This window comes from Cupressus sempervirens, chromosome 7 (genome assembly GCF_028749045.1).
Source record: "Cupressus sempervirens isolate cs-2001-9-10 chromosome 7, ASM2874904v1, whole genome shotgun sequence".
Lineage (NCBI taxonomy): Eukaryota > Viridiplantae > Streptophyta > Pinopsida > Cupressales > Cupressaceae > Cupressus > Cupressus sempervirens.
The window spans coordinates 38,865,342-38,880,988 of NC_143124.1; the positions used below are offsets into that span (position 1 = coordinate 38,865,342).

The 15,647-nt window shown below is 33.3% G+C and overlaps 1 protein-coding gene across 1 annotated transcript; it reads right to left on the minus strand.

The window, feature by feature from the left end:
- Window positions 1–13,376: 13,376 nt before the first annotated feature.
- LOC149545313 (putative pectate lyase 18) lies at window positions 13,377–15,409 on the minus strand. Its single transcript, XM_089793914.1, has 5 exons — window positions 15,243–15,409; window positions 14,183–14,813; window positions 13,918–14,021; window positions 13,671–13,809; window positions 13,377–13,583 (listed from the first exon to the last, which is right to left on the minus strand). Exons 1-5 carry the CDS (start codon window positions 15,407–15,409, stop codon window positions 13,377–13,379), a joined length of 1,248 nt encoding a protein of 415 aa, XP_089650040.1.
- Window positions 15,410–15,647: the final 238 nt, after the last annotated feature.

Here is a 15,647-nt window from a genome sequence, read left to right on the forward strand (position 1 = left end):
CTCAGCTTTCATAGATAAAGAAGCATGTATGTTTATGAAGTTAGACATCCAAAAGGCTTACGACATGGTAGATTGCCATTTTCTTTGTAAAGTCTTAGAAGCATTTAGTTTTTCTCACCAATGGGTAAATTTAATTTTTAAATTTATTTCTACACCGAAGATCTCAATTCTCATAAATGGAATGCCTAAGGGTTTTTTTGATATATCAAGGGGTATCAGAAAGGGAGACCCACTATCCCCCTTTCTCTTCATTTTAATGGCTGAAGCCTTCGGGAGAGCAGTCTCCTTTGCTTATCAGGAAGGGAGGATCTCCGGTGTTTCGGTTACCAGGAATCTCCCTAACATAACACATCAACAGTACGCTGATGATACCATTTTACCCGATAAGAGCTCAGTCCTAGAGGCCATGGGTTTCAAAAGTATTATTTAGAAATATATGGATGCGTCAAGTCAGAAGGTTAATAAAGAAAAATCCAAAAAAAAATTCTTAAATACCACTCTTGGAATGGAAAATAGGATTGTGGAATTCTGGGATACAAAAAGGGGGTGTTCCCATGCAAATATTTGGGTATCTCCTTGGAGAAGAATTCAAGGTATTACAAAGTTTGGAAGGACACAATCGATAAGGTGGAGAAGCGGATTGGTAGCTGGAAGAATAAGTGGCTCTCTAAGGTAGGAAAGATTACCAAGATCCAAGCAGTCCTTTCAGCCACTCCAATCTTTCCCATGGCATGCCTTCCTCTCAATAATTGGATGTCCAAAAATTTTGAATCTAAACTCAAAAATTTCCTGTGGAAGGATAAGGAAAATGACAAGAAACTTGCTCTTATTAAGTGGGACAATTTATGCAAACCCAAGGAATGTGGGGGTTTAGGAATTAAGAAACTGCAATGGCAAAATGAGGCTTTAGGAGCTAAACTTGTATGGAGGTTATATCAAGAAAATGAACATAAATGGGCCAAAATTTTATATTATAAATATCTAGATCCAACAGACCCAGAATCGGTGTTCAGGATGGAAAAATTACCCAAAGGGTCGGAATGTTGGAATTTCATGTCTAAATGCCAGGGAATCATTAGCAAATATTTAACTTGGGATGTGGCGGTTGGGAATAAAGCTTTGTTCTGGGAAGACTCTTGGGATGGGAAACCTCCTATCCATTCATCCTCTAACGTAGAGAACCTCATGACTAAGTTGAAATCATTGTGCGGTAATAAGGTCAAAGATTATAAAGTTAAAGAGTTAGTGGATGGGAATTTGCGATGGAAATGGCGCTCTATTGATGATCTAACACTTGAACCAAATTCAGTTGCAACATTCAAAAAGATAATCTCGAATAAAAAATTATAACAATTTGAAAGGTTGGATAAACTCATATGGGCTAGATCAAACGATGGTATCTACAGTGTAAAGCTTGGATACCAATCTATTATTTACTCACAGCAGTGGAACACTGTGGACATCCCCTTAAAATTGTGTTGGGATTCAGCTTGCCTTCCCAAGGCAGGTTTCTTTTTATGGATGGCCCTTGAGAACAGAGTTTTGACGGTAGATAGATTAGCTAGATTTGGCATCTTGGGTCCCAATTGATGTGTCATGTGTAAACATAGTTATGAAGATGTAGACCGTCTCTTCCTTAATTATCCTTTTGCTCAAAATTGCTGGGAATGGATTAAATCCTGACTAAAGTTGTCAACCCCTTTTCAGAATTCCCTTAAGGGGCTCCTCAGTTCTTGGCCCACACATTTGGTTTGCGGGGTATATAGAAAAATTTGGAATATTTTCCCATCCCTAGTGGTATGGGAACTATGGAAAGAAAGAAATCATCGCATTTTCCAAAATAAAGAGTGAAATTTAGACAGCTTTTTGCTAAAACTCGAAGTATCTATTGTCGAAGTTTTGAATGCCAATCTAAGGAAATCTTTCCATGAAGAAGGATCTTTTTCATTATGGGACGGTATTATGAAGAAACAATGGTCCAAACTGATCAACCCTCCTCTGATATATGCAACCAGCAATAAGGAGGCAAGGTCCAACTACAAATGGGCTCCTCCTCCCCCAAGATGGCATAAATTGAATTTTGATGGAGCTTCGAGAGGGAATCCAGATATAACTGGTATAGGATGTATCATCAATGATGAGGATTTTTGGTGGATAGCTAAGTTAGCCTCTCCTCTGCCCCCAGTTTCAAACAATGTAGTAGAATTTGAAGCATTGGAGAAAGGGCTGCAACTCTGCCATAAATTAGGTCTTCCTAAAGTAGTCATCGAAGGAAACTCTCAAGTAGTCCTTAATGTCATTAGGAAAAAAAAGACACCTAATTGGGCCTTGAATTCAAAACTCCAAGAAATGTTGCTATTATTGGAAAATTTTAAGGATGTCCTGATCACCCATATTTATCGAGAAGGTAACACGTTTGCTGACAGACTTGCAAATAGGGGTGCTGATGGAGAATTAGTATTGATATACAACTTACAGTCTCCTCCTCCCTTGTAGTCTCTTGAGGGTTTTTTCATTCAAATTCATTCATATATTTCATTATTAATATATATATTTACATATTAATGTATATTTACATAAGTATGCAGACTCATAAATATAGATATATATATACATTTGTATATATAGATATAAATTATATTAAGATTTTTCCAGAATTTATGTTTACAAAATTCGAAATTATAAATTATTTGATACTTAATAATTTAATATAAAGTAAGAAAGATAAAGATAGATAGGAGAAGAATTTAAGATATATTTGAACAATTCATTTCTAATCCTTATTATTAATATTTAATAATTCCTTCCATTATTAAAATATTTGTAGTTGTACTGATATTTCTTTCATTCTGGAGATTTTCTACCCATTTAAAGTCCCCTAGATTAGAATCCTACGGCAACTACGGAGGAGTTACTCCAAAATCTTTCATTATTGTCCTCCTTTAAGATTGATGGACTAATTTAGTATAAAGATTCTCCAAGTGAATATCGCATTTGGTATTTCTAATTTAGAAAGATATAGAGATTATCTACTAAATCAAACCTAACCTAACCCACCTCCTATTTAGTTCGTTGTGTCATGTTTTCCAACTGTCATTCAAACGTAGATCTTGGTAATTATTACGAATTTAGGTCTAGAGAGTGGTCATTATTAAGTAATGATTATGAGTTCAGGATGGAGGGAGTCTGGAATTTGCCACTTGGATTACAAAGGTAAGATTATGCAACATGTGATCAGACATTCATTATCGAGTGTGAGCAGCTAAGGTCACTACTAATCTTAAGTATGTATCCTCGGTTAAGGGTTACATAGGCTAGGTTGAATGATGATGGATTTCCTCTGTTAAATGGAAATAAGTGCTGAAGGGAATTATTGATTGAGGGAGATAAATTTTACTATTTCTTTGTGATTGCTCATCGTAACAATGGAAACCAATGTGAATGTATTCCATGTGACAGAGAACAGAACGATGGCCTTCCTTGGGAAGGTAAAACCAGAAAGATGGAGTCATCTCCTAAGAAATGTAGGCGATATGATGCATTTTTCTGTGAGTAGGGTGATAGGGGAAGATGCTTTTGACTATAGGGCGACCTAGAGAACCAACAGCTCCATTATCGGATCATTCATTAGGTTGATGGTAAGGGCGAAAAATGAAAGAGAAGAGATTGTTAGGCTTTGTCTGGATATTTTCAATCTGGTCTGGAGGAGAGGGTTAGAGAAGGTTGTACTCAGTATAGATGAAAAGGGCAGAATCCCTCACCCTGAGAAATACATGAGCCTCCCTTTGGGTGCGGAGGAGTTAAAGACTACCCCTCGACGACAGTGTCTAATGGTTAGGGATAATTTGGCCTTTCTTAGGGCATGGCCACATATGGAAGCGAGTGTGAATTTCCTTTTGAACTGGCGTGGGATTAGGACAAAAGAGAATCTGGAGTGGGTGGTCAAGTATGTCAATCTATTTAAATCCTATGTGAGCCTAGGAGTAGTTTTCAATGACCTCAATGCCTTGGAATTCTGCATCCTTAACGTGAAAAAATTGAGCAGACTCAGGGTTGATTACATACTCCCTCCCAATGTGCTTATGGATGATCCAGACTTTTTTCTAGAAGTGATTATGGTTTCATGGAAATAGTATAATTGTATATAAGTTTTGGTTTCCTGCTATTAGACTGTTGTTTTGCTCCTAGATATTAAGGGCTTATATAGTAGGCCTTCAAGTTTGTTTAGGGTTCATATTTCTGTGTGATGCAGGATGATATAACTATCTCTGGTACAATAACAATTAGTTTTGAAATGTAAACCTTTGACAATACAGTATTAAACTGTTAATATATGATAATAGAAATAGATTTCCTAATGGTTAGGTGCGTTGAAGGTTCAAAATTTTAGTCTTGTTGAATTTGATTATTTAGGGTAAATATTTTATAACAGATTGTCATTACAATATCCATTTAAGAAGTGCTCTATTAGAGGTAGTTCATAAAAATGGGGATGTTTTATCAAGAACTGGTAATTCTTTCTTTAAATTTATATAATATGGGTTTTTGATCTTTACTCGTATTCGGGAACCTGGATGAGGTGCCCCAAAATTTTCTCAGAACGACAATGACTACAACCTATGATTGCTCCTAGGAGTCAAGACTATGCTTATCCCTCAGTAATTGTCGAATCAACATACAAGGTCGTAGATTTACTGGTTTCAGCTCTAACTAGAATTTATTAGATGGGTAGGTTTGTTAATTCTTATCTAGATTTATAGATTTGGCAGGATGTTATGCTATCTATAGTGTATGGTCTATTTAATATTCTGTATCAATTGATGTTTTTAGATTTAGACTCTAATATTGTAAACACCTGGGTGTCCCTTTCGGTCTTATAAACTACCTATGGGTTTCAAACCTTCTAGGACCTATTATTTATCTCAAGTTTACAGAAAAGGGGGATTTGCAATCGAATTCCCCTTAACGATATGATATGATATTAATCTCTAGACAGTAGTAACTAATCTGGTGTTTAGAATTTTTATTTGTTCCATTTCATGTAATCCTAATTGCAGCTTTTCTGATAGATTTGAGGGGTAGAATTTCTGTTAGGAATTTGTTCACTATCAGGATGGATATGAGGTAGAATTTGATTATGTGAAGACTGAAAAATAGATAATAAAATATCAAACTACGAGTTATAAGAGTTTTAAGAGCTCTGTTTTAGATGTTCATAAAATTCTATTGTTAATTCTATATCTCCATTTTAGTCTAAATTAAGGAATCAATAATTAATCAGATAGATTATAGTCTATAATTAGAGCTGTTCAATAGACTGCTTTTAAAAATTCTAGGTTTTCAAGGTTAACAATATTTATGTCTCTATTGTAAATTTTTCATTGACATACTAACTATCCTTGTGTCTTGAAGAAAGAATTTTTTTAGATAGGTAATGGACTCTGGACTCCAATTGTAGACAGCTGGAAATTAATCTTAGATAAATTTCCCTGGAATGCTCAGGAGTATGTTTATGCAATTAGCATGGTGATGTAGATTATGTAGCATGGTGATGTTAGATTATGTTGTTGACTCTTGATTAATTATGAAATTCTTCCCTTGGTTCTTATAAATGTATTATATTAAAATCGATATTATTATATCACAAGTGGTATAAAATTTAGCTTCACAAATATCCTAAACCTTGCAATTTTAGGTAGCATGTTGCATAATATCAATCTATATTGGTAAAAGTTTTTGGAAAAAAATACTATTTTGGAATTTATTGTGATTAGCATATTGAAGTTCCAATCTATAACTTGTTAAAGCTATTAGTAAATTCTATCTACTAGTGAGTTATAAAATATGTTATATTCATATATAATAAAAATTATGATGAAATTTAGAAGAAGAAGAAAATATTGTCCTATAATAAACTATGAATTGTAAGATTTTTCAAAAAGAATCTCCTAGAGCTCTTGTTTCAATGCTTTCCTAATAACTTAATGTAATTTACTACATCTTTTATATAGATTAGTTTTCTACATACATAGATACAATCTTAATATGGGGTTTTTGATTTGTTTTCAAACTATCAATTTTTGCATGAATTGTGTATCTAGCGTTTAGTTGTCTATTTTGATAAAAAAAAAATATAATGATACTATTGTGATACTATCATTTGATTTATATAATTTCTTTTTTATGGATTAAAAGTAGTATTATATCAATAAATATGTGAATAGTACATTAGAAAATACTAGAAAATGTGTGTTTGCATGTTCATGTATGATAAAGACTCAAAATTGAAAAAAATATGTTCGAATGGTTATTTTATAAAGGCGATCAATGAAAAAAACTATTGTCTACAAGTAAAAAAATATCATCAATAAGTAAATTTTTTTCTTTCATAGTTAGGAGTTCAAATTATTCATAAGCTCATTTGTAGGGTTGGTGATTTTCGATGTAGCGATAGGTGATTATCAAGTGCACATAGCACCTAATTGAATCCAATGACAGATTTTGGTGTATTAAACTATTTTTTTGTTTATATTTAAAAGTTACCACAATTTATATGGCATGTTACCAACATGTAATTTGTTTGAAAAATCTTACAATTCATAGTTTATTACAGGACAATATTTTTTTCTTCTTCTAAATTTCATCATAATTTTTATTATATATGAATATGACATATTTTATAACTCACTAGTAGATAGAATTTACTAATAGCTTTAACAATTTATAGATTGGAACTTCAATATGCTAATCACAATAAATTCCAAAATAGTGTTTTTCCCAAAAAATTTTACCAATATAGATTGATATTATGCAACATGCTACCTAAAATTGCAAGGTTTAGGATATTTGTGAAGCTAAATTTTATACCACTTGTGATATAATAATATCGATTTTAATATAATACATTTATAAGAACCAAGGGAAGAATTTTATAATTAATCAAGAGTCAACAACATAATCTAACATCACCATGCTACTTAGTTTTTCAAATCTCATGATAACTTCCCAAACTCAAGTTATCTCATGTTGTCACCTATTAGAGTGAAGATAGGCACATGCAGATACATTGAATGACACATCTATTATTTTTTCAATTTCCACTGCCATGTTTCTATTTTTCATGCTTATTTTTTATTAAATTTTGCGCACAAAAAATGGAAAAGATTGCTGGGAAAAAAATTCAAAAGCAATAAAAATTTAGAAAAATAAAATAAAATTTAGTTAAATAGAAAAAATGCTTCAAACTATAGGATAAATGATTTTTTTTGAAGCTTGCACATTTTTCAAGATTCAACAAATAGGGAGAAAACTAATTAAAATCTATAGTCTCCTATCCTTAAGGTAGGGACTAAGAAATATATATTATGAAGATTGATGAATGTGCTCAAAAAGGGACAATTACATTGAGAGCTACCACTAAAAGAAAGATGCCCAAAAAGCATCGATATCTTGACTTGTGCCTGCTAGTTTCTCAAAAAGATTTAATGGTTTTTCATAATTCTTAAATGATTTTCAACTCACATGGTTGTTGAAAATGATAAACGGTCAACCCCACAGCTCCCAAGAACCATCTACATGCAAACACCTCTTACTGGAGAGAGAGAAAAAAGGCTATGGAGGCTTGAATAGCTAGATCTGTAGATGAGACATTCTTGATGAGGAAAAAAGTAGATTGCTATAAAAAATGAATTATCTCAAGTTCATGTTTACAATGAGAGATCATCCTTATAAAGGAGATCAAAACCCAAAAAGGTAATGTAAAACTCTTTAGGGTATTTAATAATTATTAAATACAGTAAGAGTATTTAATCTATGTATTTATTAACTTGAAAAAAGGGGAGTATTATTAATTTTCCTTTTTTCAAGATTTTAACTTAGGAAAGCAATAAATTTGTTTGACATGAAACACATGGTGCTAACAAATTTTTCACTAAAATAGTATTTTAAATAAAAATAATATAATATTACATCTTGTGCGTGAGATGATATGTTAGGAATTTCAAATATAATAAGTGTATCTTTTGTTCTCTCATTTTAACCCCTAATGTACATCATTGAAAAAAAAAATAGTAATTTCAAAGTAGATTTGAAGCCATGTATTGAATAACTTTATCATAACTATATTTAATTTCTCATCTAAGATAACTCTTTTTTAATTATTCAAAATGAAAAGAGCCCAGCTCATGTCCCCATTTGTTTCAATATTTCCATGTTCTAATGATATACTATGACATTCTATTATTTATTAGACTACATTCACATACATTCGTCCATGCTTCTTATATTCTATGTCATTTATTTTGGATCATCTCTATAATATTCAGGACAAATTTTGCATTCCTTAAATCTAACTCCAGATTCTAATTTTTACATTCAAAAGATAATTGCTTATTAATTTAAAAACTAGAGGAGTATTATTAATTTTCCATATTTTTTTAATATTTATTCACTGAAATGATATATGACATATTAAAAAAATTAAAAAAATTATAAGTTGTACATTAGATGATGATATGTTATAAATGTTAAACAAACAATGAGTATTTTTTTGATGCTCATTTAAACCCTTAATATACATTGTTTGAAAAAGTAATAGTTCTTTGAAAGTAGATTTGAAGCACTATAATCTTTTCTATTGTCATGTCTTGAGTAAATTTTATCACAACACCATATATAATTTCTCATCAAAGATTATTCTCTATTAATTATTGAAAAGGAAAAGAGCCTAGGGAAGGTCCCCTTTTAGCTCCATATTTTCTTGTAATTATGATATACTGTGGCATTCCGATCATTTACTAGGCTAGGTTCACATACATTCGTCCGTGATTCCTATATTCTCCATCTTTTAATTTGGATCGTGGTTATAGTATCCAAGACCAATTTTTGCATTCCTTGAATCTAATTCAAAAATCAAATTTTACATTTAAAATCTAACTCCTACCTTTTTTTATTACCATTGGTAGGTTACTTTGCAATATTTATGTAATGATCTATCTAGTTGTGGTATTCTAAGACAAGAAGGTTTCAATTAATGAAAATTTAAAGAAATCATTGAATAATGCTTTACATTTATGATGAACATACAAATATTTTGACTTCACACATTATATAGAATTCAAGTATTACATTACAATCAATACTCATGCATCTTTATAACGATTAGAATACTCTTCTATTTAAAAGACTTTGCATGATATGGTTAAAAAAAGAAAAAAGAAAATGCAATTTACAATATGATAAATAAGTTATAAGGTTATCTACTAAGAGTGTATGCTATTATAAGTGAAATCTCTACATTTTATCAAAGATTATCTTAGTCATCATCTTAAGAATTATACGATTTTATATTTGTACATTTTACATTTTTAAAAAAAACTCATTTAGGCACTGCATTATTCCCAACCTTCAATTTTTTTAAATGTAAATGAATTTTTGCAGCATTAATCAAGTTTATTGATGTATTTCAGATATGAGAGGTGTATTATTCACACATTTTTTGAAGTCATGAGAAATGGGTGGATCATCTTGACGTCAAAAGAAACTAAAATATGTGATAAGCTTTGATTCATTGTGTTGATCGTGCTTAGCAAGTTAGAGAGTTAGAACACCCACATTAACAATGATGGAAGGCATAGAGGGATGCCCCACGCTTGAAGCTTTGGCATACTTTGACAACCCCATGCCACCTGATTCCTTGAAGACTGCCCCAATTAACATCATAACTCCGCATTGAATTATATTGTGTAGTACAAATTGTGATAGAATTATATCGACTAACACACAATAAAAACTCACGGGATCGACATCTAATTGTAAACTGCAATATTCCCTAATAAAGAATTTTGGATATGATTTTTCATATACTTAGTTCACCAATCTATTGAACTCACATGGGAACAAATGTGCGTGGAGAGAATTTCTCAAAATCTCATGGAGAAGCATGAATGAATTTCAGTAGTTGTTTCATAGTGCAATCTCTAATCTTGTCTAGTTTTCCATCGTGTCTCATGATTCATAGTACTGCAAGTGTTTAGAATCTCAACAAGTGTAAGAATTTGACAATGGCACAAGAAAACATATCAGTTAGGTTTCTGCAACTGATCTCATCAATTAATTAGAATTTTATCAGTTTTTGGTTTCATATTATAAGGGCACGGTAAAAAATTTAATGATCACAAGGGCATGACAACATTTATAGCTCTCTATGCCCTCATTTGAACAATGGAAAGAGTTGGTAAAAACATTCATTAGTGTTACATATTCACCACAATCCCTACAACTATCTGAGAATTCAAAGTTTCAACACTGACCAGAGTTTCTAAAAATATTCAATGGAGGTACAACTCACTAAAGAAGAGCAACATTTCATAGTCCTAGAGAAAGGGGAATTTTTAATCAACCTAGGTGATAAAAAAATAGACCAGTTTAACTGGATTATGGCTTGTTTCTTTCTAAAAATATATTCTATGATATATTTTTGTAAAATTTCCTATGAACTCTACCCACTTTTTGTGGTTTGGATTATTTATATGCAAGATCTTGGGGTATGTCACTTAGCAGGGTTGAGTGAGTTTTATTGATTTAATATCTAGATTTTGGAATGTTTACCTAATCTGATGATAGTTCTACATGAATTTGTAATCAACAACTACACAAATTTAACTGGGTTTTGGCTTGTTTCTCTCTAGAAACATCTTCTATTATATATTTTTATAAAATTTCTTGTGAACTCTACCCATTTTTCATGGTTTACAATATTTTTGTTTAGGATCTTGAGATAATTCACTTAGCACAGGTTGAGTGACTTTCATTGTTTTATTATTTGGATTGTGGAATATGTATGTAGTTGGCCCTTTTTTTCTATTGTGAGATAATATGTAATAACCACCTTAAAAGAGATCCCTCTAACTATATAAACAAATACATGTTTAGAAGGAAATATAAAGACATACACGTTTACAAGGAAAAGAGAAAAAACATTTTTCATATGCACCTATTCTCACCCCTTGAAGAAAATCACAGAGCAAGGGCATGTAGATCGCAAGGGCATGACATGACAATGAAACTGCAGAGAAAGGGCATGACACGAAAATGAAATTGCAGAGAAAGGGCAAATAATAACAATGAAATCGCAAAAAAAGGGCATGGTAATGAAATGTAAAGATCACAAGGACACAACAACAAAATGCACCAATCACAAGGGCATGACAACATTCACAACTATGCACCCTCATTTGGAGCTCTCCACCTCTTTCGCGTGCATCTCTCCATAACCAAAACAAATGGAAAATTATTTATGTCATGATTTTTTTTTTGCTTATGCTCGTAAGGGTGTCGCAAGTGCGATGCCAATATTGGTATTGCAATGTCATCGAGGAGAATTACAAAAAAAAAGAGACATGAAAAATAACACAGATTACCCCGCCATCACAAATTGTCATCGCAATTTGTCCCCAAATGTTGTAGTGATGTAGGAACTCATATCAAATGTGGGAGGCCTATCTCTCAAAGGAATGATCTAGTATAAACAATCCAGTGTTTCAAATGAGGTGGGCATGTAGAAATTCTTTTATTCTAAGGAAGCACCAATGCATATTCATGATGTTAGGTCTAAATCCATGAGGACGGAGGCTAAACCTACAAGCAAGAGGAAAATGGAAATGACACGCACTACCTATGGCTCTAAGAATAAGGGTAACCCTAGCCCTTCCCATGTTTCTAATACCTTTTAAGGGATGCCTTCCCCAGAAATGAGCTTGGGTGGTGATATCACTTACCCTATAAGGAATGCAAAGAGGGGTGGGGGGAAGGTAGAGCGGCCCCCACGTGAAAGAGATGAAATTAATGATAGGATGAATAGGCTATAGAAGTCCCTTTAGAGATTTTTGATAACCAAGAGACCCTACACAGGAAATTCAAGGCCATTTCTGAGTATACCACTAAGATGATCTATTCGATGGCCACAAAATTGTATCTTCTATGAGTTGAAAATGAGGATAAGGACAAGAGAAAGGAAAATGATGTCACTCGCTCTCTCTATAGCTTCCTAGAGAATGGTTGGTTTAAAACCCTACTGGACTATGATCATTTTTTGTGAAGATGGATTGTTTTTATGATAATAAAAGGTATAGGATGAACTATTGGAGAAGGACTACTAGCTTGTCTCCAACCTATTGTAACCTGGGGTCAGCCGCCTTTACCTTGTCTACTTTTTAATGCACAAAAAACAATCACAAAAGTCACTCGGTGAACATGAAAGAAAATCATATAAACCAAGTGAACCTTGTGAATGAAGACACGAACACTTCACCAACCCAACTATTCAAATCACTACTAAGAAGAGCCACAAGGATTGCTGAGAAAATCTATAGAGCATTATTTTGACCAAGCCAAGATGCTCTTTCATCAATCTTTAAACATTTACGATTCAAAATAGTTTCACCAATGATAGTCTTATTTTTGAGATGGTTCACAATTTTTTCTTTAAAAACAAAAAATTCATATCAATGCAACTAGCAAAGCAAAATAATTTCCAGATATGTAGAGCAATAACCATACCCTAATAGCTCCTATTTATTTAGAAGAAGAAATAAATATTTAACAACAAATAATTATTCAATCATTTGAGAGAACTTTTCAAAAAGATGATTGTCAAACTCATGATGTCCTACTTTTAATTCAAGTGACACCCAACAAAAGAAAAATGAAGAGTTTGTTCGTAGCATTGTGTGGGAATTTTTTTTTTAATCAAATATAGCCTGTACTTATTTTTTGTTGACACCTTTTATATCATAGAGTGCAACATACCAATCTTGGTATAAATAGATTGTCTTATTTGGAAGAAATTTAGCAATGAGATTTATTTGTAGGATCATTTTCACTCTATTCCATTTTTACCAAGCATAATATTTGAGGCCCTAGATGTTATGTGAATAAAACTAAATCAATTTTCTATAATAAATGATTTTTTTTAAGAATACAGAGAAACTATTGATACTTCTTTGAGTAATATTTGGTGTGAATAAATAGCATGTCAAAATCAATCTATATGAACCTCAATCTAATCTGTGAACACAAATTGAGCTAATCTCAATCTTTATATTGCACTTCTTATAAGGCATACTCAAGAAATACATTGAAATTCAGTGACAATCAAAGATAATATAAATATAAATGTTATTGGCTTGACGTTCCACGACAATTCTTCAATTTTGAGAATAACATTACTGATATATTCAAATTTATTAAAAGATGACTCGAGACTCTCCAAAAACAAAACTAAAATAACTAACATGCCTCGCTCCGTCCTCTCATGCTTGGCAAGCTATAGAATTAACGGATTCCTAACAATTTGTCTATAATGCATATGTTTTGGTCTAACAGCTCGAGCCCTTTCTACAGTTGAGAACACCTGAAGCTGCAGTGATTGAGCCCACAATAGATGACGGTCTTGCCACCATACTCGAAGCCTTTGCATAGCTTGAAGATGCTCTAGCTCCTGATGCTGTAAAGAATGCCCCATTCAACATCAAATCTCCCAGTGATCTCCAATTCCCTTCTGTTGAATCTTTGTGCTTTGTCACCTGCACATTTCCCATTACCATACTTATTCTACATCCATTGAACACCAAAGAACATATATGAGACATCAGTTGCAAATGGACTTTTACCTCCTTGTGGAATCGATTGTCAGGGGCTAGGAATCTGTTTCCTTCACTGTTAATGGTGGGGTTCGCACTTCCGCCAATGGCGTACATATCCCAGTGAGTGTAATCATTGTTCACCACATGGAAATTTCCATGTCGACACCTGCATCACAACGTATACATCTTATAGTGAAATGAAAATTAAAGAAATAAACTTGAGTGAGCTAATGTCTTGTGTTCCTCATGCAAGGATTGATACGGAATTCTATACCTGGGCATACGCTGCACAAGTCCTTCTCCAAAATGGTTGAATGCAACTGTTACTTGCATTTTGACGTCTTCGGTATGCGCGTCGCTATGTCCAAGGAGCATCACCTACAGAAAACGAATATGCCCATAAATACCAATACTCTTTATGTGTCTCCTAATAGGCTTCTAGTAACTTTTTAAAGCATGCCCATAAATATAATCATGAAACCTTTTTAAAAGAAAAGCTAAATTAATGGCAGACTAAATAAACCGGCAGTTTTGAGCACCTTGTCATGGTGAGTGAAAAAGTTGTTTGAAATTGTGATAGCAGTGGAGCCCATGATGGCATCGATCAGTCCATCCGTACATCTTGACAATGAACAGTGGTCGACCCAAATTGCGGTTGATCCAAAGATGTTAATCCCATCTCCATCACTCATAGTTCTATACCCATAATGTGTGGGCGAGTTCCTCACATTTGTATTTCCCGTAGGTTTGCAGTCGTGGATATGAATTCCATGAATAATGATGTTATTCACGTATTGTATTGTAATGCAAGCTCCATTTGCTATATGAACATTCGCTCCTCTGCCATCAATAGTCTTGTAGCTGTTCATGATCAGCTCCTCCTTTAGCTGAATGAGCATGTCTCTTTGAAAAATAATCCAGAGAGGCTCGGTTTGGATGACAGCGTGGCGCAGAGTGCCAGGCTTAGGATTGACGGGGTCATCGTCACTGGGATCGGTAACGACATAAAACCTCCCGTTCTTACCTCCAATGGCATTTTTGCCAAATCCAATTGCGCAGTCAGCCAGTGTCTTTCTGTTGTTAACCCAATCGGAATCACAGCGCCAACAGTTGTCAATTGGGTTCCCTGTTCCGCACGAGCTCAGCTTTCTTCTCGAACTATTTAAACTCCTGCACAGCAGTTCTTTAAATTGTTAAATAATCTCAACTCAACTGTATGCAACTGTCGATATATGCTGGCAATAAAACAACGCTAGAACGTCGAAGCCTTCTTAATTGAACTGACTTAGATAACCTTTCTGCAGTATCATGTTCATCTTAGAATTAATGTATCTGAACAAAGACAATCGTTAACAGCTAATGATATGGGGAATAGAATTTTCATCTATAGCTATTGACAGCTGCGTACCAACTACTGTCACAAGAATGGTATTATAGAAATTACGGTAAGGCAAGCACCAAGCAAGAGCATAAGAATAAGTAGAGAATGATTGACACACACAGTCATATGCATTGCATATTAATGTATTGAATGTGATGAGCTATTTAATTAAATTCTCTAAACTTTCTAGACCCTCTCAAAGACAACATGCTTATTACCTTTGCACCATTTGAACAACAAGCTCCGGCTTCTCAACATGATATTTAATGCTATTGTCAGCCTTGGTCGTGTTGAAAGGAGTTCTTATTGATTCCGTCATTGCTAACATGAATAGAAAGGAAGCAAACAAAAGAAGCAATGGCTTTAAGGCTTCACTGGAGGCCATTTTCGATAAGAAGATGAAACTCGCAATGGTTGTATGAAATGCTATGGCATTGGGCTCTCTTATATAGACAACGAGCGTCTGTGAAGTCTGTTTCTGTTTCTATTTGCGAACCGTTGAAAATGTTGTTGTATGCACGTTAATACAGTGCGATTATTACGGTCGTAATGCACATGACTAGCAACTATTGATTTTCTTAACTAATGTGATAAAGCACTTGTTGAATGTGTCTTCGCATGTT